This window comes from Myotis daubentonii, chromosome 15, assembly GCF_963259705.1.
Source record: "Myotis daubentonii chromosome 15, mMyoDau2.1, whole genome shotgun sequence".
Lineage (NCBI taxonomy): Eukaryota > Metazoa > Chordata > Mammalia > Chiroptera > Vespertilionidae > Myotis > Myotis daubentonii.
In genome coordinates, this window is record NC_081854.1 from 25079852 (window position 1) to 25107362 (window position 27511).

Sequence of the window (27511 nt, forward strand, 5' to 3'; positions counted from 1 at the left end):
TATTGCCACAACCCAGAATTAACTAACATTTTGTTATGGTTACATGAAATTTTTATTTCTTTTTAAGGATAGATGTTTAGATACAAAACTGAAGTACTCTTTAACTACCATGCTTGATCCCACTTCCCTTCCACTACCTTTCTTTCTGGGGGCAACCACTTTTGGGAACTGAATGTGTATCCTTGCAATCCATTCTTCACAGTTTTAAATAAAAATGTCCATCCATAACCAATGCTTAATACTGGTGTTGGTTAGTAGTGACTTAATTCAAATTTACACGGATATTTTTTTCTTCACTCTATATACTTTTTCAGATGTTTCCTTGTTAAATATATTTAACTTGTACTTAACTACTAGAAAATACTCTACTGTGTGACTATCATTTTATTCAACCATTTCACAAGAAACAGACATTTGTTTCCAATATTTTGCTAATATAATTTATGATCCAATGAATATTGAGGTACACGAATCCCTGGGTACATACTATGTTTCTTGGGTATATGTATATATACTTAAGAGTGAGTATTCTGGAATAAATTTTAGAAATTCTTTGCTACTCCAAGGTTTTAAAAACATTCTCCTATAAAGCTCTTATATTACTGTTTCACATTTTGCATTCTAGTCTTCAATATTATTGGATTTCATAATAAATACTTTAATGTATGGCAGCAAATACCTCAATACTTTTCCATATGAAGAGTCAATTACTCTGAGTCCACTTTTGACTCACGCATGATTTCCCTACCAACCTGTGATACACATCTGTCAATTACGAATTCCTCATAAAGACATGCATATATTTCAGGATACAATATTCTGTCATAATCTATTTTTTAATGACTGGAAAACAGCAAATAATTGATGATTACCCATATAGTAAAACATATAACATGACAGTTTTTTCTCTTAATTATGAATCTTTTGTCTTAATGCATCAGGTAGGCCTTCCAGAACCACGCTGATTGGTGTCCATGACTGGATTTTTACTTCAATGAGAATGCTCCTAAGAAGTACATCATTAACAATGTTTATTGTGTTGGCTCTGGAGGTATAAGTTTTCTTAACACTATACTTTTTATTTACAATCTCAGTATTTTAAGTTAGAGTATTGAAGGATTTTCCATGTTCATGTCACTTTAGTAAGATGGATTTTCTGATATACTACAAATATGAATTCTGTTGAAGGTTTTCTAAATTCAAGGCATTCATAGAAGTTTAATGAGTATGAATTCTCTGGTGTCTAATATGGTGTGACTTCTGGCTAAAAGCTTTCCCACATTCAGTACACTGATAAGGCTTTTCTCCAGTATGGATTCTCATATGTAGAGCAAGAGTTGAGAACTGAGAGAAAGCTTTTCCACATTCATTACAACCATAGGGCTTCTCACCTGTATGGCTTCTCATATGCACAGTAAGAGATGAGCTTTGACAGAAGGCTTTCCCACATACTTTACATTCATAAGGTTTATCGCCTGTGTGGATTCTCACATGTACAATAAGTGATGTAATTCGAGAAAAGGCTTTTCCACATTTATTACATTCATAGGGTTTCTCTCCTGTATGGATATTGTGATGTTTAATGAGGTACTGCTTCTGCCTAAAGATTGTTCCACATTCATTACATTTATAGGGTTTCTCTCCAATATGAATTTTCTCATGCTCAGTGAGATTTGATTTACCACTGAAGGCTTTCCCACATTCCTTACATACATAGGGTTTCTCTCCTGTATGACTTCTCTGGTGTCTAATGAGGCTTGATTTCTGAATGAAAGCTTTCCCACACCCTTTACATTCATAAGGTTTCTCTCCAGTATGTATTCTTTGATGGATAATGAGGTTTTCCTTTTGGTTAAAGGCTTTTCCACACTCATTACATTTAAAGGGTTTCTTTCCACTATGAATATTCTGATGTTTAATGAGGTATTGTTTCTGGCTAAAGGCCCTTCCACATTGATCACATATAAATGGTTTCTCCCCCGTATGAATTTTCTCATGCTCAGTGAGATATGACTTGCCATTGAAGGCTTTCCCACATTCCTTACATGCATATGATTTGTTTTGAGAATGATTTCTCTGGTGCTTAGTAAGACCTGGCATCTGAACAGAAGCTCCCCCATTTTCATAAGGTTTCTCTTCAGTATGATGTTTCTGATGAGAAAGGAAGTTTCCCTTCTGGCTAAAGGCCTTTTCACATTTACTGCATTTATATAGTTTCTTTCTTGTATGACTTCTCAAATGTAGAGTAAGGGATGAGACTTGAGAGAATACTTTACCACATTCATGACATTCATGCGATTTCTCTCTCGGGTGCATTTTCTTATGCTCTATGAGGTTTTGCTCCAGGCTAAAGGTTTTTCCACATTCATTACACTCACAAGGTTTCTCTCTGATGTGAATTTGATCATACTGAAGGAGATCTGATTCAGTTTGAAGGCTTTTCAACATTGTTATCATGCAGATATTTTCTCCAATAAGACTTCTTTAGTATTTCTTGACGTGTCACATAGATGAAAGCTTTTCCACATTCACTAAATTCATATGGTTTCTCTCCAATATCAATTCTCAGATATCTAAGGAAGTTGAATTTATGATGGAAATCTTTTCCCATTGATTATCCTGAGGTTAGGCAAAACAGGCATATCTTAAGAATCAATGTCTGTGACCAGAGGAAATATTTTTCTGTTTCCTATGTTTTCTGAGTTCTTCCTTAGCTGTATTTTCATGGAGAAGGATGAGACTTAACTCACAAGTCTTTCATGATGTGTCCTTATTTATAAATTTCCCAGGGCTCTTCTAAAAGGGAGTATAAAAAAAATCATCATTGAAGAGTTAATAACTATAAAATACTCAGTGTCTGGCATGTAGTTTACATCCAATAAAGCAGCTATTGTCACCATCAACATCAGTAACACTTGTGAATTTCTCCACATTAATAAAATTTAAAAATATGCTATTATAAATAAACTTTATTTCAAACCTACCCTACATATAAAAGAAAGCTCAAATACAAAGACAGTCATGGATGCATGTAGTTTAAACTGCTTTTAAATGTAACCTTGCACTCTTCATAAATTAGTAAAATAAGAGAAATACCTTTATGTGGCAGGTGATAGGATGAAAGGACAAATGTACAATTGAGAGAGCCTAGGGTGAAAAGATAAAAAAATGAAATAGAAGTATTATTAAAGAGGATGTATGGTTAAATAAGATACAGCTATGCACTGTATAATGACATTTTGGTCAATGATGGACCGCATATATGACAGTGGTCCCACAGTTTATATATATATATATACTAGGGGCCCGGTGCACGAAATTCGTGCACTGGTGTGTGTGGCGGGGAGTGTCCCTCAGCCCAGCCTGCCCCCTCTCACATACTGGGAGCACTCAGGCGTTGACCCCCATCACCCTCCAATCGCAGGATCGGCCCCTTGCCTAGGCCTGACGCCTCTGACAGAGGTGTCAGGCCTGGGCAGGGGCCCCTCATTTCCCCCCATCACTGGTTCTGCCCCCAGCCCAGGCCTGATGCCTCTGGCCCAGGCGTCAGGCCTGGGCAGGGGGCCCCCAGACCCCTCCGATTGCTGGCTCTGCCCCTTGCCCAGGCCTGATGCCTCGGCCAGAGGCGTAGACCCCCATCACCCTCCGATTGCCTGATCAGCCCCTTGCCCAGGCCTGACGCCTCCCCCAGAGGTGTCAGGCTTGGACAGGGGACCCCCATCTCCCCCCGATTCACTGGCTCTGACCCCCGCCCAGGCCTGAGGCCTCTGGCCCAGGAATCATGCCTGGGCAGGGGACCCCCATGTCCCTCTGATCGCTTGCTACACCCCCCGCCCAAGCCTGACGCCTCTGACCCAGGCTTCAGGCCTGGGCAAGGGGACCATCATATCCCCCCAATCCCCAGCTCCGCCCCCCACCAAGGCCGGATGCCTCTGGCCCTGGCATCAGGCCAGAGGAGTTGACCCTCATCACCCTCTGATCACCAATCACTGGATCGGCCCCTTGACCAGGCCTGAGGCCTCCGGCAGAGATGTCAGGCCTGGGCAGGGGATCCCCAGCTCCCGGCGGTTGCAGGCTCCGCCCCTGCCCAGGCCTAAGGCCTCTGGCCGAGGCATTAGGCCTGGGCAGGGGACTCCCAGCTCCCCGTGATCTCCCGCTTTGCCCCTGCCCAGAACTAACGCTTCTGGCCGAGGCGTTAGGCCTGGGCAGGGGACCCCCAGCTCCCCGTGGTTGCAGGCTCTGCCCCTGCCCAGAACTAACGCTTCTGGCCGAGGCGTTAGGCCTGGGCAGGGGACCCCCAGTTCCCCGCGGTTGCAGGCTCCGCTGAACAGAAGCTCCCCCATTTTCATAAGGCATCTGGCCCGGGCAGTGGGGACCCGCAGCGGCAGAAGCCCCGCGATCTCCCGCTCTGCCCCTGCCCAGGCCTAACACCTCTGGCCGAAGCTTTAGGCCTGGGCAGGGGACCCCCAGCTCCCCGCGGTTGCAGGCTCCGTCCCTGCCCAGGCCTAACGCCTCTGGCCTAGGCGTCCGGCCTGGGCAGCGGGGACCCGCGTTGGCAGGAGGGGGCGCCGCAATTGCGCAGGCTCCGCCCCTGCCCCTGCAGGACGCCTCTGGCTGAGGCATCCGGCTTGGGCAGCGGGGACCCGCAGCTGCAGCGGCCCCGCGATCGTGGGCTCCGCTTTAGGCCCAGGCAAGGGACCCCTAGCTCCCGGGACTGCCAGCTTCCACCGTGCCCAGCTCCCATCGCTGGCTCCACCCCTACTTCCTGCTATCACTGGCCAGGGCGGCAAAGGCGCCTGATTCTCTGATCATGGCTGCCTCCCACCTCTTAGCTCCCCCCTGGGTTTTCGATCACTGTCAGTGGTAGGGGGCTTCTTCCTGCTTTCCCTTTCGCCTCCCTGCATTGTGCCTACATATGCAAATTAGCTGCCATCTTAGTTGGCAGTTAATTTGCATATAGCCCTGATTGGTCAATGAAAAGAGTAGCGTCATACGCCAATTACCATTTTTCTCTTTTATTAGTGTAGATATATAACCTAGGTGTACAATAGGCCTTACCATGTAGGTTTGTGTAAATATACTCTATGATGTTTGCACAGTGATGAAATCGCCTGAAGCATTTCTCAGAATATATGTCCATCACTAAGTGGTGCATGACTGCATTTATTTCCACATCTTCCTTCTACTCCATTAAAATGATAGTAAAGGGGTGAAAGGGAGCACATACTCATAAAAACTAAAAGGTTGAGGAGACATCAGGAGATGAAAGTTTTAGGAAATTTTGAAAGGAAAAAAACAAAGGAATGTAAGTTAACTACAGAACTCAGTGGCTGAGTGAAAAGCCAGCAGATGAGGATGACACCTAAAAGCAAGGTAATTTGTAATACAACTGTCAACAGAAAGGCTTTCTGGTGAGAATGAAAAGTGAAGCTTAAATAAAATGATTATAAAAAGAGCTATTGAGCCCTAACCGGTTTGGCTCAGTGGATAGAGTGTCGGCCTTCGGACTGAAGGGTCCCAGGTTCGATTCCGGTCAAGGGCCTGTACCTTGGTTGCGGACACATCCCCAGTAGGGGGTGTGCAGGAGGCAGCTGATCGATGTTTCTCTCTCATTGATGTTTCTAACTCTCTATCCCTCTTCCTTCCTTTCTGTAAAAAAATCAATTAAATATATATATATATATATATATATATATATGAAGTAAAGAGCTATTGAAGCGCCCAACTCTCCTAGTTGGAAGGAAATAGGAATTTATTATCCAGACAAAGTATAAAGGAGAGTCTCCAAATTTAGTAATGACAGGAAAAGTAGATAAGAATACCATACAGAAAAGAAGAAGATGAATAAAAGTTTATATACAGAAGAGGGTCCCAATCCCTTTCTACTACTGAACTCTAGAGGTGCTGATGGTTGCCAGGTGTCATATGACAGAAAGGTTCTTTTGTGAAAAAATGAAATCTTAGAGTCACGTCAAGGAAACACATAGATATCTGACTTAATGCTGTACAGTGAAGCCCACCGTCTCACAAGCTCACACTTGCACAGAGATTACAATAATCTTTCTGGTCATAATGTTCATCTTAATGTAGACCTGAAGATCACAAAAATTTGATGAAAGCCCTAGCATGACAAGTAGATCAAAACAAAAAACAAGGCAAGAAATAGAAGAGCACACACATACAAATGATACAATACTGTAACTAGTATCACAGAAACAAGGGATTATATAGCAATGACATATTAACAGAGTTCTATAAAAAAGTGCTTTTGGAAATAACATGCTGCTGACCTTAAAAATTTAATAGATTCAGAAAAAAATTCCAGAAAATCTCCCAGAATTAAAAAAATAAGGAAGAATAGCCTGGATGCCTCAGTGGTTGAGCATCGGCCTATGAACCAGGAGGTTGCTGAATAATTTCCAGTCACAGCAGATGCCGGGGTTTCAGGCTTGGTCCCCAGTGTGGGACATGCAGGAGGCAGCTGAACAATGATTCTGTCTCATCATTGATGTTCCTATCTCTCTCCCCGTTTCCCTTCCTCTCTAAAATCAATAAAATATATATTTAAAAAATAAAAAAGGAAAGGAAGAATAGCAGGAAGGAGGCGAGAAATGAACAAAGAACGGGAATAATGATTGGAAAATTAGTGTACTTACTTGTGGAGGAACCCAAGAGTTTTAACATCTACTAAAGGAGCTCCAGAGAAAATGTGAAGAAAAATAAGTGCAGGAAATTTTATGAACCACATCTTTCATATTAACATGTTGGTAATATTTACAATTAATTAAAAATTAGGTAAAATAGTCATAGAAAATGTGGAAATAAACACCAGGGAACACAGTTAAATTAGTGTGATTAACTCTGTAGTTTAGGAACTGTGGTTGAGGAAGGATGGAGCAAAAATAGCTATAATCTTATTTGACCTTTAAAAATTTAAAAGCCACTATTCATTATACCTATAGAGATGGCCTTGAAGATTTGAGCCTTTTTAAAAAAATTTATTTATTGGTTTTAGAGAGAGAGAGAAACATCAACTCATTGCTCCACCCCTTATGCATTCATTGACTGATTTTTGTATGTGCCCCAACCAGGGATGAACCCCACACAAGGATGACACTCCAACCAACTGAGCTACCCAGCCAGGGCTGACTTAAACCTTTTAACTTAACACTAGATTGCCCAAGGAAGTCATTTTGACTGCTTTTTAATTTCAATTAGAAAAACAATTATGTATATAAGGACACAATGTCTTAGAATTTTGTGACTTTTTGTACAACATATAAATGCGTTTATTAATAATTGTAGTTACCTCCCCCTCCTTCATTTCCGGTATATATATTTGAAAAACAAATCAGGCTGGCCGGTGTGGCTAAGTGGTTGAGCGTGGACCTATGAACCAGCAGGTCACGGTTTGATTCCCAGTTAGGGCACATGCCTGGGTTATAGGCTCACTCCCCAGTAGGGGGTGTGCAGGAGGCAGCCAATCAATGATTCACTCTCATCATTGATATTTCTAACTCTCTCTCCCTCACCTTCTCCCTTCCCCTGTGAAATCAATAATACTATGTTTTTTAAAAACACACACGCACACACACACACACAAAAAACCCAAAGGGAATGCCACAGAATGCAAGATATACAGAATCCTTGAAACTCAATAATAAAAAGACAAACAATTTGTTTTTAAAATTGGCAGAAGACTAGAATATATATTCACAAAGATATATGAATGGCTAGAAAGCACATTTAAAAAGTTTATCTTTACTAGTAATCAGAAACAAATGGATTTTAAAACCCCAATGAGACACACTACACATCCTTTAAAATGGCTAAAGTTAAAAGAACTGACAATCCAAGTGTGTTAGTGTGAAGTCACTGTAGCTCTCATACATTGTTGGTTGGAATGAAAAATGGTACAGCCACTTTGAGGATGGTGGCATAGGTAAACACCAGAGTTTGCTGCTTCGAACAACCACTACAAAAATACAACTGAAAGACGGAACGGACATCATCCAGAACAACAGAAAGGCTGGCAGAGTGGAAATTCTACAAATAGAAGGAAAGAGAAAAGCATACCAAGACTCAGAGGAGGCGCAGTATGGAAGTAAAATACTAAGGTACAAAGGCGCACATGGAGCGGGCTGGCCGCTGAGGGCGCGGTTGTCATTTTCAATCGGGAGGGAGTCTCAGGCTCTGAGCTCCAGTTCCAGGCGAGTCTCTGGGGACCCAGACTCATACGGGAGAAGCCAGACTGTCTGGCATCGGTCGGAACTTGAGGGCAGCTTTCTCTCGGAGGGGCCTGCAGTGATTACCGGGACACTGAGAAGGGGAGCCTCTGAGGGTAGGACTGAGGGCAGCCATAACTGCTAGCCCCGCCCTATTGATCCCCTGGGACCCGCCCTGCCCAAGCCCTACTGGGAGGCTTTTGCTGGATAGCCTCAGGCAGAGGCTAGATTAGCACCTCCCTAGAGATGCAGGAGCCAGTGTACCCAGAGGTCAGAGTGGGACCATCCAGTTTGCAGCTCCGTGGAACCATAAAGGACACACTCAGGGGGCAGACTCAGTGAGCACCAAAGCCCCATTGAAGCAAGTCTTGCCCTGGAGGGGTGTCTCCAGCACAGAAGTTCTCCCACTGCAGACACAGCTGATTCTCACAGCCAATTGGCCTGGAGGCCAATTCCTCCCAGTGATAACTACAACAATCAAGGCTTAACTAAAACAAGACTGTGCACAAAGACCACAAGGGGGTGCACCAAGAGTGTCCTCCTCAGGTAATTGGGGATGCTGAACCACTGGGCCCTAGAGGACTCTTAGCACAGAAAACCACTTTACCAACACAGGGAAGCATAAAAAATGCGGAGACAAAGAAAAAGGACACAAATGACAGAAATGGAGGAAAGCAAACTACAGGATATAGAGTTCAAAACCACACTTTTAAGGTTTTTCAAGAATTTTCTAGAAACTGCCCATAAACTTAATGAGACCTATAAGAAATCTAATGAGACCCTCGAGGTTGTGATAAAGGGCCAACTGGAAATTAAGCATACACTGACTGAAATAAAGAATATAATACAGACTCCCAACAGCAGACTAGAGGATCGGAAGAATCAAGTCAACGATTGGAAATACGAAGAAGCAAAAAACACCCAACTGTAAAAGCAAAATGAAAGAAGAATCCAAAAATACGAAGATAGTGTAAGGAGCCTCTGCGACAGCTTCAAGTGTACCAACATCCGAATTACAGGGGTGCCAGAAGAGAGAGAGCAACATATTGAAAACCTATTTGAAGAAATAATGATAGAAAACTTCCCCTACCTAGTGAAAGAAATAGACTTACAAGTCCAGGAAGTGCAGAGAACCCCAAACAAAAGGAATCCAAAGAGGACCACACCAAGACACATCATCATTAAAATGCCAAGAGCAAAAGACAAAGAGAGAATCTTAAAAGCAGCAAGAGAAAGACAGCCAGTTACCTACAAGGGAGTACTCATACGACTGTCAGCTGACTTCTCAACAGAAACTTTGCAGGCCAGGAGGGAGTGACAAGAAATATTTAAAGTGGTGAATGCCAGGAATCTACTACCAAGATTATTTTATCCAGCAAAGCTATCATTCAGAATTGAAGGTCAGATAAAGAGCTTCACAGGTAAGAAAAAGCTAAAGGAGTTCATCACCACCAAACCAGTATTAAATGAAATGCTGAAAGGTATCCTTTAAGAAGAGGAGGAAGAAGAAAAAGGTAAAGATACAAATTATGAACAACAAAAACACATCTATTAACAAGTGAATCTGAAAATCAAGTGAATAATCTGTTGAACAGAATGAACTGGTGATTATAATAGAATCAGGGGCATAGAAAGGGAGTGGACTGACTATTCTTGGGGGGGAAAGGGGTGAGGGGGATGCGGGAAGAGACTGGATAAAAATCATGCACCTATGGATGAGGACAGTGGGTGGGGAGTGAGGAAGGAGACTGGGGTGGGAACTGGGTGGAGGGGAGTTATGGGGGGGAAAAAAGAGGAACAAATGTAATAATCTGAACAATAAAAATTTAATAATAAAAAAAAGAAAAATGGTAGATGAATGGATTAGAAAACTTTGGCACATCTACACCAGTGATTCCCAAAGTGGGCGCTACCGCCCCCTGGTGGGCGCTGCAGCGATCCAGGGGGGCGGTGATGGCCACAGGTGCATTTGTTTTAACTTTTTTTGTATTACCTTTCTATTCTGAGTTCAATAAATAGTTTCATAATTTCAAACTTCAATGTTTCTAATTTACACCTTTCTTTACTATATTTTACAAAAAAGGTAGAAACATTAATTCATATATCTTTCTGTTTAATTGCTATTAAAATTTTAAAAAAATTAATTTCCAGGGGGCGCTGAGTAATACTTTTTCTGGAAAGGGGGCAGTAGGCCAAATAAGTTTGGGAACCACTGATCTACACGATGGAATACTATGCCGCTATAAAAAAGAAGGAACTCTTACCATTTGCAACGGCATGGATGGAACTGGAGAGCATTATGCTAAGTGAAATAAGCCAGTCAATGAAGGAAAAATACCACATGATCTCACTCATTCATGGATAATAAAGACCATTATAAACTTATGAACAAAAATAGATACAGAGGCAGAGCTGCCTCAAACAGACTGTCAAACTGCAGTGGGAAGGCCGGGGAGGGTAGGGGGGCAGAAGGGGCGGTAAGAGATCAACTGAAGGACTTATGTGCATGCATATAAGCATAACCAATGGACATAAGACACTGGGGGGTAGGGGAGGCCAGGGGATTGTCAAGGGTGGGAGAAAAAAGGAGACATATGTAATACCCTTTGTAATACTTTAAGCAATAAAACTAAAAAAATAAAATAAAATAAAGAAAAATGGTACAGCCACTTTGAGAACTATTTGATAATTCTATATAATAAAGTGGGAATATGCAAATTGACCATCACTCCGCCACAAAGATGGTAGCGCCCACAGCAGAGGCAGGCGTTTCCATAACACAAGATGGCTGCACCCACAGCAGAGGCTGAGTTCCCATAACAAGCCTTAACGAGCAATCAGCAGGGACCTGAGGCTGCGACCCCCACCCTGGTGCCAGGGTGGGGGACCTCAGGCCACGCCCCCAACCCTGCAGGGCTTGATGGGAGATTTCAGGCCACGCCCTCCACCCCAGCACCAGGCCAGGGGACCTCAGGCCATGCCCCCCCACCCGGCAGGGCTTGACAAGGGACCTCAGGCCATGTCCCCTGCTCCGGCGCCAGGCTGGGGAACCTGAGGCTGTGCCACCTGCCTGGCGGGGCTTGACAGGGGACCTGAGGCTGCGCCCCCCACCCAGTGGGGCTTGACGGGGGACCTCCATGTGTGCCCCCACACCCCAGTGTTGGGCTGGGGGACCTCAGGCTGATCCCCTTGCCCCAGGCTGGGGGACCTCAGGCCATGCCCCCCACCCAGCGGGGCTTGACAGAGGACCTGAGGCTGTGTCCCCTGCCCAGCAGGGCTTGATGGGGGACCTCAGGCCATGCCTCCCACCTGGCAGAGCTTGAAGGGGGATCTCAAGGCGTGCCCCCCACCCTGGCCTGGGCTGGGGGACATCAGGCCATGCTCCCCACCCCGGCACTGGGCCAGGGGACCTGAAGCTGCGCCCCCCACCCAGTGGGGCTTGACAAGGGTGGGACTGACTGGGTCTGGATCTAGCCCAATGGGGTGGGGCCAGCTGGGTCTGGGCCTCACGCAATTTTGAGGCATACGTGGGTGGGCGGGGACTTGACTCTGGGTCCCGTGGTGAACCCCAGATTCTGACAGAAGGAAGATTTTCATATACATTTTACTAATTTTCTTTCACCTCTGACACTTCTATTATAGAGAAAGGACAAATAGCAATATTAAAATATTTCCTCTAATTAATCCCCTTTTAATGTGCACGAATTTCATGCACCAGGCCACTAGTCCTGTATAATAAAGAGGGAATATGCAAATTGAATGTCACACCCTCGCACAAGATTGCCACCCCCATGTGGTCACAAGATGGCCACCACAAGATGGCCGGCAGGGGAGAGCAGTTGTGTGTGATCAGGCCTGCAGGGGAGGGAGGGAAGTTGGGGGGGACCAGGTGGGCAGGGGAGGGCAGTTAGGGGTGATGGGGCTGGCAGGAGAGGGCAGTTGGGCAACCAGGCCAGCAAGGAAGGGCAGTTGTGTGCAATCAGGCCTGCAGGGGAGGGCAGTTAGGGGCATCCAGGCCCGCAGGGGAGGGCAGTTGGGGGAAATTGGGCCAGCAGGGAAGCAGTTAGACATCAGTCAGGCTGGCAGGGGAGTGGTTAGGGGTGATTAGGCTAGCAGGCAGAAGCAGTTAGGGGCAATCAGGCAGGCAGGCAGGCAAGCGGTTGGGAGCCAGCAGTCCCTGATTGTGAGAGGTATATCTGACTGCCAAACATCCCCCGAGGGGCCTCAGATTGGAGAGGGTGTAGGCTGGGCTGAGGGACACCCACCCCTCAGTGCACGAGTTTTATTCACCGGGCCTCTAGTATTTTATAGTTAAATCTACACTCAGTATTCTACCCAGAAATCCCACTCCTAGACCTTTATTCAAGAAAAATAAATACTACATATGTTCACAAAGACTAGTATGTGAATACTCATACTAGCATTATTCTTAATAATCAAAATGAAAAAACATCCAAATGTCTATCAACTTGTGAGTATACAAATTATGTCCATACTATGTAATACTAATCAGTAATAAGGAGAGATGAAATATTAATATATAAAACATGAATTAACATCAAAATATACACTAAGTCAAATATATTAAATGCAAAAGACTATATTTATATTAAATGCTAGAAAAGGCAAAGCTATAGTGACATAAAGCTGATTAGTCTCACCAGGGATGGGGGAAGAGTGTGGCTCAACTGCAAAAGGGTGCAAGAAATTGATGATGGAGCTGTTCTGTATCTTTTTTTTATTTTTATTGCTTTCAGAGAGGAAAGTAGAGGGAGAGAGAGATAGAAACATCAATGACGAAAGAGAATCACTGATCAGCTGCCTCCTGCATGATTGGTGGACCAAGCCTGCAACCCAGGAATGTGCCCTGACTGGGAATTGAACCATGACCTTCTATTTCATAGGTCCACACTCAACCACTGAGCCATGCTGGCCAACCTCTTTCTTTTTTCTTTAATCCTCACCTGACATGAAGACATGTTTACTGATTTCAGAGAGAGAGAGGAAGGGGGAGAGAGAGGGACAGACACAGAGTGAACAAGCAAGAGAAAAACATTGATGTGAGAGAAACATGGATCAGCTGCCTTCTGTAAATGCCCCAACCAGGGATGGAACCTGCAAGCTAGGTATGTGCCCTGACTGGGAATTGAACCTGCAACCTATTTGGTGTACGGGACAATGCTCCAACCAACTGAGCCACCTGACTGTGGCTGGAACTATTCTATATCTTGATTTTTGTGTGGGTTATATGATTCTATGGTCATCCCTTGGTATTCCTGCCCCCCACCCTATGGATACCAAAATTTGTGGATGCTCAAAGCTCAAGTTCCTGAGAGAACCAAGATGGTGGCATAAGGTATAAACCTGTGCATGCTGCCTCCCACAACAACACTGAAATTACAACTATAAGACAAAACAGCTATCATCCAGAACCACGGGAAAGCTGGCCGAGTGGAAGTTCTACAACTAGAAGGAAAGAAAGAAGCACATTGACACCTGGTAGGAGGTGCAGATGCGCCAAGAACAGAGGTACGAAGGCGTGCGCGAGGCAGCTGCACCTTGGTGTGCTGTTTTTTTCAATCGGAAGGAGATACAAGCTCTCGAACGCACTGAGCTCATTTAAGGCGGGATTCTGAGGTGCCAGACTCCTCCGGGGAGAAACTGGACTGTCTTGCAGTGGTTTGGAAAGTGAGGGGGGCTTTCTCGCAGAGCTGCTTGAAGGGATCATTGTTGCTGTGGGGGCACGGGACTGCAGAGACGCGGAGTCACGGAGATGCGAGGAGTTGCGGACACGCTGACGACAGTCACTCTGCCCTGGTGATTCTCTGAGACCCCACCCCACTCAATTTACATCCCCTCCCAAACTGTGCTCAGCAGTGCAAAGGAATCACCTTGGCTTTTGCAGCCTAATCTAACTGCAGGTGGGTTAGAGAGCTCCAAACCTTCCAAATTCCAAACAAAGAGGAGAAATCTGCTGATATTGCTGTAGCTCCTGCTGGGTGGACTCACACAGTGGTTGACTTGGAGATTCAGGAGCCAGGGTACCCCTGGTCAGATACCAGATTTCAACTCCTCACATCCATAAGGGACACACTCAAAAGGCAGACTCAGTGAGCACCAAAGCCCCACTGAAGCAAGTCCAGCCCCATAAGGGTGTCTCCAGCACAGCAGTTCTTCTTGTAGACACAGTGAGTCCTCGCAGTCAGCCAAAAATGCGAAGACAAAGAAACATGTCACAAATGAAAGAAATGGAGGAAAGCAAACTAATGGAGGACATAGAGTTCAGAACCACAGTTATAAGGCTACTCAAGAACCTTCTACGAACCTCCGAGAAACTTAGTGAGACCTTCAAGGATCTAAATGAGAATGCCAAAAAAATGGAAAAGGACCAGTCAGAAATTAAACATACATTGACTGAAATAAAGAATATTATACAGAGATCCAACAGAAGATGAGAGGATCCCAAGAATCAAGTCAAAGGTTTGAAATATGAAGAAGCAAAAAACACCCAACCGGAAAAGCAAAACGAAAAAAGAACCCAAAAATATGAAGATAGTGTAAGGAGCCTCTGGGACAACTTCAAACGTACCAACATCCAAATTATCGGGGTGCCAGAAGAAGAGAGAGAGCAAGATACTGAAAGCCTATTAGAAGAAATCATGACGGAAAACTTCCCCTACCTGATGAAAGAAATAGACTTACAAGACGAGGAAGCGAAGAGAACCCCAAACAAGAGGAATCCAAAGAGGACCACACAAAGACACATCATAATTAAAATGCCAAGAGCAGAAGACAAAGAGAGAATCTTAAAAGCAGCAAGAGAAAAACAGTTACCTACAAGGGAGTACCCATACGACTGTCAGCTGATTTCTCAACAGAAACTTTGCAGGCCAGAAGGGAGTGGCAAGAAATATTCAAAGTGATGAATGCCAAGAACCTACAACCAAGATTACTCTACCCAGCAAAGCTATCATGTAGAATTGAAGGTCAGATAAAGTGCTTCACAGACAAGAAAAAGCTAAAGGAGTTCATCACCACCAAACCAGGATTATATGAAATGCTGAAGGATATTCTTTAAGAAGAGGAAGAAGAAGAAAAAGGTAAAGATAAAATCTATGAACAATAAAGTGACAACAAACACATACCTATCAACAAGTGAACCTAAAAATTAAGTCAGAATAAACCGGTGAATATAATAGAAGCAGGGGCATAGAAAGGGAGTGAACTGACAATTCTTGGGGGGAAGGGAGTGTGAGGGGTGCGGGAAGAGATTGGAGAAAAATCTTACACCTATGGATGAGGACAGTGGCGGGGGGTAAGGGCATGGGGTGGGGTGGGAACCAGGTGGAGGGGAGCTATGAGGGAAAAAAAGAGGAACATCTGTAATAATGTGAACAATAAAGATTTATTAATTTAAAAAAATAAAGCTCAAGTTCCTTAAATAAAATGGCATAGTATTTGCATATAACATATGCATATTCTCCAATACACTTTAAATTGTCTCTAGATTATTATAATACCTAATACAATGTAAATGCTATGTAAATAGTTGCTACACTGAATTGTTTAGGAAATAATGACAAGAAAAAAAGTCTGTACATGTTCATAGGGATACAACCATTGTATACCTAACTATAGACATACTTCAAACATATTGCAGGTTCAGTTCCAGACCACTGCAATCAAGTAAATATCAAAATAAAGCTAGGCACACAAATTGTTTCACAGTGCATGTAAAAGTTATGCTTACACTATACTGTAGTCCAGTGATTTTCAAACTTTTTCATCTCATGGCACACATAAACTAATTACAAAAATTCTGCAGCACACCAAAAAATATTTTGCATATCTAATCTAATAAAAGAGAAACATGCAAATTGGCCGTACCTCCGCTACACCTACCAGCCACGCCCACCAGCCACCCCATCCGCGCCCACCAGCCAATCAGGAGCAAATATGCAAATTAACCCAAGTAAGATGGTGGTTAATTTGCATACCAGGCACCAGTGGCCTGGGTCCAGGAAACATCACAGGGCACCCAGTTCACTACAAGGTAGGCCCCATGTGGGCCCTGAGCAGTCTAGGAAGGGGCTGAGCCAGGGGGTTCCTGGGCAGGGCCTGAGCCTGCAATCAGAGCCGAGGGGGCCCCTGCCAGGCCTAAGGCTCGGCCAGAGGCTTGAGGCCTGGGCAGGGGCAGAGCTGGTGATTGGAGCCGGCTGGGGATCCCCTGCCCAGGCCTAACACCCCAGCCAGAAGCCTGAGGCCTGGGCAGGGGCAGAGCCTGTGATTTCACAGGGCTGGGGGTCCCCTGCCCAGGCCTAATGCCCCAGGGAGAGGCCAGAGGCCTGGGCAGGAGCTGAGCCTTCCATCAGAGCAGCCTGGGGGTCCCCTGCCCAGGCCTAAGACCCCGGCCAGAGGCCTGAGTCCTGGGCAGGGGTGGAGCCGGCCATCAGAGCAGGCTGTGGGTCCCCTGCCCAGGCCTAACACCCAGCCAGAGGCCTTAGGCCTGGGCAGGGGCCAAGCCGGGGATGGGTGTGAACTATAGAGGCAACACCTTTTCTGACCGCTCATTGGCTAAGCTCCCTATATGCCACTGGTAATATTCTTAGTACTTGGGTAATAAAAATCCAAGAAGGTGATGTAGGGTTTTCTACCTCACTCCTGGAGAAAAAAACAAAGGTCTGCTGCTGGAGCGGCTAAGAAATGTCATATCCTGCCCTAGCCGGTTTGGCTCAGTGGATAATGCCTTGGCCTGCCCACTGCAGGGTCTGGGTTCAATTCTGACCAAGGGCATGTACCTAGGTTGCAGGCTCCTCGCTGGCCGGGGCCCAGGTCAGGGCTCATGCAGGAGGCAACCAATCTAAGTGTTCCTCTCACTTCGATGTTTCTCTCTGTCTTTCCCTTTCTCTTCCACATTCTCTAAAAATCAATGGAAACATATACTCAGGTGAGGATAAAAAAAAAAATAATAAATGTCATATCCTATGAAAGACACATCTTGAAAATGCCTAAAGAAAGTTGTCATTTTTCATGGTGAAGGAACTGGAGTCCATGTTGATGAAAACACATTGGTGGCTGTGGTGATTGGCAGTGGCTGCAGCAGAGGGCTGATGGGGCTGGCGCCTTCCCCTGCTCAGCCTAGTCGCCTCCCACAAAGGAAGGCCAGACTGCGGCTTAGGCCCACTCCCCAAGGGGAGCAGGGAGTGGGACTAAGTCATCAGTAGGACATCCCCTGAGGGCTCCCAGTATGTGAGAGAGGGCAGGCTGGGCTGAGGGACCACCTCCCTCCAGTGCACGAATTTCGTGCACCGGGCCCCTAGTCCTATATAATAAAAGGGTAATATGCAAATAGACCGAACGGCAGAACAACTGAACAACCAATCAAAGCATAATATGCTAATGATATGCTAAGGCTGCTCAACCGCTCACTATGATGTGCACTGACCACCAGGGGGCAGACAGTTGATTAGTCAACCAGTCGCTATGATGTGCACTGACCACTGGGTAGATGCTCCAACCGGTAGGTTCGCTTGCTGCTGGGGTCTGGCCGATCGGGACTGAGCGAAATGTGCTGGACACACCCTGGAGCCCTCCCGTGGTCCCTCCCCAGCCCAATTGTGCACCGGTGGGGTCCCTCAGCCTGGCCTGCACCCTCTTGCAATCCGGGACCCCTTGGGAATGTCAGAAAGCCGGTTTCAGCCTAATCCCGCAGGCCACTCCCCTTGGGAGGGTGCCAGACGCAGGGCTCATGGCTGGTGAGTGCTGCTGCAGCAGTGTGAGCCTCTCCCAATCAGAACTGATTGGGCACGAGCCCATGGCAGGCACAGTGGGGCCGGGATGAGCAGGAGCGGCAGGTAGGAGCTGTAGGCGACGTTGGACTGCAGGTTTTGGCCCGATCCCTGCAGGCCACCCAGAGGGACCCCACCTGTGCACGGATAGTGTGCCAGGCCTCCAGTATAATATATTTGACTAAAAAAAATAAGTATAATTTTCATTCACACCAGATGACTAGTGTTGTGTTGACTGTTATCATATTTAAGACATCAGTGCCCCTAACTAAAGAGTCAGGTATAGCATGTTTTAAAAATTCTTGTGGCATACCAGTGTGCCTCTTATGGCACACCGGTTGACAATTGTAGTCTATTAGGTGTACTAAAGCATTTTTGTAAACAAAATGTACATAATTTAAAAATACCTTATTGCTAAAAAATGCTATTATATGAGCCTGTTGGAAAAACGATTATGATAGATTTGCTCAATGCAGAGTTGCCACAAACCTTTAATTTGTATAAGTTGCATTATGTACAAAGTGCAATAAAGCAAAGCACAATAAACGTGTACTATGCACTCTGTGAGGTATACATAGTACACATATGCAACAATATATTTTTCACCAAATATTTTTGATCCAAGGTTGGTTGAATCTTTGAATGTAGAACCCAGATATGAAGAGCGAACTGAATACAATTATCAAAATTTATCATATAATATACTTAAAGAGGGTGACTTTTATTTTATGTAAGTTTACCTCAATAAATCTGAAAAATAAATATTTCCACCGAAGCTCTATAACAATTATAAATTATTTAATAATTATCTTGTTTGTTCTGAAGACTGCAGGCTAGAAAGATAAAATACTAGCTTTTCTGCCAATGAGCTTCAATGTATGTCTTAGGCATCAAAGTGAAAAATACAAATAAGAAAGTATTTACTTAGAATCCAAGTTGCTTGTAAACTACAACATGGGTTGGAAATACAGATTTTAGAAGGCTTAGAGCAGTGGTTCTCAACCTTCCTAATGCCGCGACCCTTTAATACAGTTCCTCATGTTGTGGTGACCCCCAATTTCATTGTTACAAATTGAACGTAATTAAAGCATAGTGATTAATCACAAAAACAATATGTAATTATACATGTGTTTTCCGATGGTCTTAGGCGACCCCTGTGAAAGGGTCGTTCGACCCCCAAAGGGGTCGTGACCCACAGGTTGAGAACCGCTGGCTTAGAGCAATGAGAGACATTTTAATAAAAATGAAGCTCAACATAAATAGTGGACAGAACTTTGATAGATGGATCACTGCACAAAGGCAAAGATGCAAAGAATTGCATATATAGGGTATCCCAAAAAATGTATACACACACTTTGAATAATTATAAAGGCAGGGTTCATTAAAATACATTTCATTTTCAAAATTGAGCTATCAACTGTTAAAGTATGTTTACATTTTTGGGGGGACACTCTGTATAAAGTTTACATAGGTTTTGCTATATTAGTGTTAAACTTTATCATGCCTCAAAAGTACCTGGAGAGCTTGTTAACTACAGATTTATAAACACTGCCTTTATAATTATTCAAAGTGTGTATATACATTTTTTGGGACACCCTATATATACATATGTGAACATATTAAAAATGAAAATAAGAAGTTATCCTAATTTATAACTTACAGCTAATCAGTTTATTCTGTATCTTGAAAATAGATAGTACCAGTAAACCATCTTTTCAAATGCTTAAAGAACAAGTCTCAAAATTGGCCCATAATAGTAATATAAAACTTTAAATAGTCCACAAATTAGAAAAGGGACAAAAAAATACTGTGACTAAAAACAACAAAAAAGTAACACCTAAAAAAACACATCCTAAAATAGGAAAACAAAAATCTTTTATTTGTAAATTTCAAAATTTACTGGCTTGAACAAACTCTTTGGTCAAAGAGAAAATTTGTAGAATATTTGCAGAATATTCAGAAATATTAATCAAAAAACTGTATATCAAAATCCACAGATCACATTTGAAAAATGCTTGTTGAAGTTTTAGCATTAAGTGCTTACAATATTTTTAAAAGACATAAAATAATAAAGTAAGCATTTAGGTTAAGGAATAATCAAAACAGACACATTAGTAAAGAAAACAAATTAATGTATTACAAACAAACGAAATAGAAATAATAATAAATTTGTGAGTTGATTATTAGGAATAACTAAAAGGGAATAAAAGCAAAACTACAAAAATAAAAAATGACTATTGGAAATAGTCATAGATAGAAAATAAGGATTTTCTTATTTTAATAATAAGAAAATAAAGTCGAGATTATTTTGCTCAACCCTATGCAAATAAATTTGAAAATTTAACAAATACAACCTATAAAAACTGAAATCAGAAAAGACAAAACCTAAACAGAAAAATAAACATAAGGAAAACAAAGAGACTTGTTACGATGTTCCATAATTGTAAAGCCCACGGCACAAATTGCTTAGCATGTGGATTTTACTAAACTTTTAACAAATTATGGTAATACTATGTAGTTAAAAATTCCTAATTCTTTAATTCATTAAATTTGCAAAAGCATGACTGGACTTAAGCTACTAAATTCCTAGTAAGCCAAAAGAAAACACAGAAATTGTATCTTCTTCATAATTAAGCCCCTCATATTTTTACAGGATTTATGTCAACATCCTTCACATGTATTTATCAGAATTGCATTTTTCATACTATAAAATGACAGTCCTGAACTGAACTAGGCAACATCATCTAAATACCAGGCAAAACAGTCCTTTCAACAGAATTTCTCTTACGGTTTAAAAAATTTTCAAAATAGAAATCAAAATGCTCTAATGTCAACTAAACTACTTTTGTGCTATAGTCCCTGAGTTGAGTAGTTGCAACAGAGATTCTACGATCTACAAAGTCTAAAATATTTACTAACTTTTTATAGAAAGTTTACTGACCCCTGCCCCAGAGTGGTAATTCCTTCTTCTACCTGATTAGAATTAGGATGTATTGTTGCTCCAGCTTTAACCACAACTAAATAGACAACTTGCAAGAAATATGGACCCTTGCCCGGCTGGTGTGGCTCAGTGGTTGACTGTCGACCCATGAACCAAGAGATCGCCGGATTGATTCTCGGCCAGGACACATGCCCCGGTTGCTGGCTCCAACCCCAGTGAGGGGCATGCAGGAGGCAGTTGATCGATGTTTCTCTCTCATCAATATTTCTCTCTCTCTCTATCCCTCTCCCTTGCTCTCCTAAAAATCAATAAAAGCATATTTTAAAAAAGAAAGAAAGATGGATCCTTAAAGGACCACCACAAAAACCAAAGCTACCATGAAATTTACTACTCACCACATAACTGTTATGTGACCAAAAAAGGAACTGGAAGTTATTGTTGATCAAAGCAGCATCCCAGATTTCAGGCTGAGTCTTTAGAACTGTCAAGTTTTAAAGGATAAGGAAAGTGCAGCTCCTGGGGATGCACAAGAAAACTTGTTTATGAAAAAGAACAAAGTAGTGATGACCCTTTAGCTTAGAAGCTAGAGCATACACATACATATGAGCATATGGAATAAAATATTTGTACTTTGCATCTAAGGCCAAACCCATCATACAATTTAAAGGCTACACTTTCAGAAATGGGATACAGAAAGTAACTTACTTTCATAATTTAAACAGAGAAACTCTAAGACTGAGTTCTCAGCGTTCTCCAGAATCACAACCCATACAGGTACTTTTAAGTGGGTGTCACTATGGCCTTGCTCCTTATTGAACAGTCACAGTTTTGAATATAATTTTGAATATAACAACACTTTTCTCATAAATGTGAAGTCACGAACCTTGAGTGATATGAATAAAATACAAAGGAAGTTATTTTGGTATTGTTCATGGCTCAGAGTTCATAAATTTTTAGAAGCTTAATATTTTACCTAGGTTATGCAATTCTAGAAGTTAATATTGTAAGTGTCCTACAATTATATGGTCATTCATGGATTTAGCAAACACATGTTTTTATCATTTATTGTGATAAATAGACCAGGGTCTCCAATTTTTAATGGGCTGTGTCAGATAAAAGGATCAAACCTACTCAGAAGACCTTCCATTACTCAGAGGTAAGAGGCTTAGCATTGGATAGTGCTATGCATTGATGAAACAGGTAATACAGAAGGGGTAATGGATGGAGGCAAACTGTAGGAGGGAAGAAATATCAGTATGACATTTTGGACATAAAAGAGTTTGAAGTTCCTGTGTAACCTCCAGGTGGGCTGTCCATTGGGCAGTTGGATATATGGATGAGGAGCTTAGGACAAACCTCAAATAGGAGTGGACATTTGTTACTCATTTGTCAGCTGAAGCCAAAAATGGAATGCTATTGCTCATAGAGTTCTTTGAGGTAAAAAAAGATGATCAAAGCCAGAAACTCAGTAATGCTAATAGTTAAAGGACAAACAGAAACATAAGTCACTAGTGGAATTGGAGGGAGGGGGTTGCTCCTTGGTTTTGACTGGAATTATAAAAATGAAAGTAGTATCATGCAAGTCAAGGAAACATTCAAGAATGAGGCAATGATAACAATCAAAAAAGAAAGCAACAGAGCAAACAAAGAAATCTAATCCCCCAACCCAGGTTAAAAAGGGAAATAACAAAACAGGCAAGCAAAGAAATGTGATTCTGATCCCTGCCCCGGATGCTGCAACTCCCTACCCAACAACTATTTTTATTTTCTGTGTAAACCACCAAAGTTTCTTCATGCAACTACAAATATACATTCTTATCTCCATTTACTCAAAAAAGTAGTATATTACATCAAAGATTGTGTATCTTGCTTTCTTCACATAACAGAATACATTGCAGACTTTTAAAATCTATCTAAAATATGATACATATTTCCATTTGCTCAAATCTTCTTTTAGGTCCTTCATTAACATTTAAAAACAGTCTAAATATAGGTTTTAAACAGTTCTTATTTATCCCTAGGTATTTTATCTAATTTGTTGCTTTTGAAAATAAAGTACCATCTTTTCTATAACTGACTATTTTTTGTATATATCAAAGCTATTATTTTGTATATGAATTTTTGTATTGTACTTTATTTTTTCATTTTGTTGAAAAATATGTTGCATGATAAAATGCTGGAAGAAAGTGTCTTTGTAGATAGAAGAAAACTGTTTCACTACATTTACAAAGGCCATTTGGTCTGGGGAAAACCTGGTCAAATTAGTAGTCAGATTGCCATGCCAAGACAGACTTTAACCGTTTACTCTGTGGACGAAAAAGGGGCCACACACTAACCTGACTAGCTCAGGGAAGGCCTGCATGGTGGCCTTGCAAACTCAGAGATCTAAAGTAACCACAAAGGATGGTCTGAAATTCAACTTTTTAAACTAAAAGTAGTTTATGGTGGGTAGTCATGTCCTAGGCCAGTATTACCTTAATTGAGCCTATTGTCTTTTTGTATTTATAATAATACTAGAGGCCCAGTGCACAAATTCGTGCATGGGTGGGGTCCCTCTGGGTGGCCTGCAGGGATCGGGCCAAAACCTGCAGTCCAACGCCACCTGTAGCTCCTACCTGTCGCTCCCACTCATCCAGGTCCCGCTGTGCCTGCCATGGGCTCAAGCCCAATCAGTCCGGATAGGGAGAGGCTCGTGCCACCACAGCAGCACTCACCAGCCATGAGCCCTGCATCTGGTGCCCTCCCAAGGGGAATGGCCTGCAGGATCGGGCTAAAATCAGCTCTCCTACATCCCCCTAGGGGTCCCGGATTGCAAGAAGGTGCAGGCCAGACTGAAGGACCCCACCAGTGCATGATTGGGCTGGGAGAGAAAGGGGGAAGACTCCAGGGCGTGTCCAGCCCATCTTGCTCAGTCCCAATTGGCCAGACCCCAGCAGCAAGCTAACCTACTGGTGGGAGCAGGTGGGAGCAACTGCCCCCAGGTGCACATTATAGCGACTGGTTGACCGTCTGCACCCTGGTGGTCAGCACCTCATAGAGAGCGCAGCCTTAGCATATTATTAGCATACTAGAGGCCTGGTGCACAAAAATTTGTGCACTCGGGGGGGAGGGGGGTCCCTCAGCCCGGCCTGTGCCCTCTCGCAGTCTGGGACCCCTTGGGAGATAACAACCTGCTGGCTTAGGCCTGCTCCCGGGTGGCAGAGGGCAGGCCCAATCCCCAGGTGCAGCCCCTGGTCGGGCTCAGAGCAGGGCCGATTGGGGAGTTGGGGCGCTGCCCCCTTCATACACAGAGCAGGGCGGATCGGGAGGTTGCGATGCCAACCTCAGTCACGCTCAGGGTAGGGCCGATTGGGGGGTTGGGGCACCGTCCCCTGTCACACTCAAGGCAGGGTCGATGGGGAGGTTGTGGCGCCACCCTTGGTCACGCACAGAGCAGGGTAAATCAGGGGGTTGGGGCACTGCCCCCTGTCACTCACAGAGCAGGGCCCATCAGGGGGGTTGGGGCTCTGTACCGTGTCACGCACAGAGCAGGGCCAATCAGGGGGTTGGGGTGCTGCCCCCGTCACACACAGAGCAGGGCCCATCAGGGGGTTGGGGCACCGCCCTCTATCACCCACAGAGCAGGGGCGATCAGGGGGTTGGGGCGCCGCCACTCTCACACTCAGGGCAGGGCCGATGGGGAGGTTATGGCTCTACCCCGTCACACACAGAGCAGGGCCCGTGGGGGGGCGGGGGGTTGGGGAGCTCCCCCCTATCAGGCACAGAGCAGGGCTGATCAGGGGGTTGGGGCGCCTTCCCCTGTCACGAACAGAGCAGGGTGGATAGGGAGGTTGTGGCCCCACCCCCTGTCACACACAGAGCCGTAGGGCAATCAGGCGGTTTGGGCGCTGCCCCCTGTCACGCTTATCCCAGTGCCGGGAGGCCTCATGGCTCCGCTGATCCCGGTGCTGGGAGGCATATTACCTTTTTACTATATAGGGTAGAAGCCTGGTGCACGGGTGGGCTGGCTGGTTTGCCCTGAAGGGTGTCCTGGATCAGGGTGGGGGTCCCCACTGGGGTGCCTGGCCAGCCTGGGTGAGGGGCTGATGGCTGTTTGCAGCTGGTCACACACCCTTCAGGGTGGGGGTCCCCACTGGGGTGCCTTGCAGTCTGGGTGAGGGGCTGAGGGCTGTTTTCAGGCTGGGAGTGACTGAAGCTCCCAACTGCTCCTTTTTTTCTTTTTTTTTTTCTTTTTTTTATTCTGGGCCAGCTTTAGCTTTGACGCTTGGCTCCAGCTCTTAGGCCTCCGCGGCTGAAAGTAGGTTTCTGGCCTTTGCTTACAATGTTGCGAATCTGCTGGCTGAAGTCCGGCAGTATTTGTTACAGAGTTTCCTAAACTGCCTGCTCAGAGGCCTGCAGCCGCAGGTGGGGAATGTTGGTTTCCTCAGTCACTGAGGCAAGCAAGCCTCATGTTAGTTTCAAGCTGCCTGGCTGCCGGTCACCATCTTGGCTGACAGTTAATTTGCATATCTTGCTGATTAGCCAATGAAAAGGGTAGCGGTCGTCCGCCAATTACCATGTTTCTCTTTTATTAGTGTAGATTACGCTTTGATTGGCTGTTCGGTTGTTCAGTCTATTTGCATATTACCCTTTTATCATATAGGATCTCTTTAGAATGTCAAAGTAATTTTCCTTTTTTCTAGACCCCTCAAAGCACAGACATTGCTCTGGGGAGGCCACAAATCTCCTCATTGTTACTGAGTTAATAGACTGTTAACTATCCTACACCCACCTAAGTAAAATAAGTATGTGTATCATTTTACTTTTTATTCAATCCCAGAGGTTTCCCCACTTTGCTTTCTCCTGCCTCCCTAATCTATCACCAATGGATTTCATGTAACCCACTTACATCTCTTTTTATTGTAATGTATAAAACAGGGTGCAAAACTGCCATTTTCAGGAGCATTATCTCAATCCATTGAGATTCTGCTTCCCAACAACTATTGACAGTTTGGCTCAAAAAAACTCACAAAAAAATTCTTCACAGGTTTGAATGTTACTTATGTTAACAACTTGATCTCTCTGCACCAAAGACAGATCTCTCTGCCACAGAACAACTTGCTTCCTAATTCTGAGCTGTCTGTACAAGTGTAAATGACCAATTAAAGCTATTCCTTAGTCCAGAGCTTCTCAAAGCAGTCTCACCAAAGTTCCTCCAAAGAATTAAGAAAAGTCAGTACTTCCAGGAGAATTTAGACACCCAGTGAAAAGTTTTTCGGGAATCTTTCCTCTTAAAAGAAAATTAATGCTGATTTTGTTTCTACACCACAATGAGCGTGCTTTTATGTAAAATTGCTTTAAAAATTACTTATCGCTCAATTGCTTTGCCTTTTTCTTATCTTTCAGAAAAACGGATTCTCCAGAAAGATGCATTCTTGCAATTATTTTAGAAATGGGAAAAGTGAGGTTTAGAGGTTATTACCCCACAAACCTCACATGCCATTCATCCTCACAAACTTGGAACTACACACTGTCTCACACAGGTTGTAATTACAACCCCCTCACACCCTCTTACACCTTTGATCACCCACCAGCGAGTCCTCCCTTTTCCTCTAGTCCCCCACCTCTCCAGATAAGCTTTGAACACTACATGTCACAGTGGCAATTCTTCCCCCTCAGGCTCCCCAGTCCCGTCGCAGACACCGCGAATGCTCCCTCCCAGCCTCCCAGCCCGATATTGAGCTCAGAAACTCAGGTCCCACAGCCAGATTCGCGTTTGGCGGAACCAAAAGCAAACTCACCAGCAAACAAAGACTGCGATGGCGAGCCGGAAAGTCTGCGCCTGCGCTTTCCTTGGGCTCCCACAGGTCTCCTGGGCTCCGCCAAGCAGGGGCTTAGGATCGATGGAAAACAGTAGACTTTTCTGACTGTGGACTACATTTCCCAGAAGGTTCAGAGGCTGGAGACTGGGAACTCAACACTGCGTTAACTGTGTTCACCTCTGGGAGAGGCGGTGGTGTGCCTGGTAAGCTCGGTTCTAGCACACCTGACTGTCCCCAAGTCGGAGCCACAGTGCGAGGCCCTGCGGGGAGCGCCAGGAGCCTGCGGGATGCAGGTCTGGGCTTTCACTGGCCTGACTGAAGCCCGGCGCCACCTAGTTTATCGCGAGGGCTTCGCTGAACTACATTTCCCAGGGGGCACACCGCTCCTCCCTATCGGAGGGTGGAATGTTTGGGCAGAGCTGTACTGTTACCTGAGCGGGTTGGCCTTGTGGCTAATGCGATTCGGGGGAAACAGGTGAAAAGTACAGAGGCAGGGACAGTGACGGAGTATTGTTTGTTCAGGCAGAACGGTCTGAGAGGATTAATTGTGAAATTGTGTGAGACTGTGTGTCCCAATGATGTGTTTGTGATTTTATGTGATACTGTGTGTGCGGAGCTGAGGAACTTTGGTGCGGCTGAGTCCACGCAGTATGATTGTTAATGTTTGACGGCCTGTAACTATGTGCGGGTGTGGGTTACCTGTGGCTGTGTCCCTGTGGTGGGTGTGTGACTGTGACTATGTGACCATGTCTTCCT

General features: G+C 44.3%; 1 protein-coding gene and 1 long non-coding RNA gene across 3 annotated transcripts in view; one reads left to right on the forward strand and one right to left on the reverse strand.

The window, feature by feature from the left end:
• The window catches only part of LOC132217033 (uncharacterized), a 238102-nt gene that overhangs the window by 177364 nt on the left and 33227 nt on the right, over positions 1 to 27511 (forward strand). The window lies entirely within an intron of this gene.
• Positions 1143 to 26871, reverse strand: ZNF260 (zinc finger protein 260). 2 transcript variants are annotated; one of them, XM_059666940.1, is made up of 2 exons: positions 26735 to 26871; positions 1143 to 2796 (listed from the first exon to the last, which is right to left on the reverse strand). In XM_059666940.1, exon 2 carries the CDS (start codon positions 2455 to 2457, stop codon positions 1219 to 1221), a length of 1239 nt encoding a protein of 412 aa, XP_059522923.1. In that variant the 5' UTR covers positions 2458 to 2796; positions 26735 to 26871; the 3' UTR covers positions 1143 to 1218. The 2 variants fall into 2 exon arrangements, with proteins under 2 accessions (XP_059522923.1, XP_059522922.1); XM_059666939.1 differs by lacking the exon at positions 26735 to 26871 and adding an exon at positions 21350 to 21471.

Excerpts from the sequence above, each read along its gene's own strand:
- ZNF260 (XM_059666940.1), bottom strand. The coding sequence starts at position 2,457 with ATGATAACAATGTTGAAAAGCCTTCAAACTGAATCAGATCTCCTTCAG.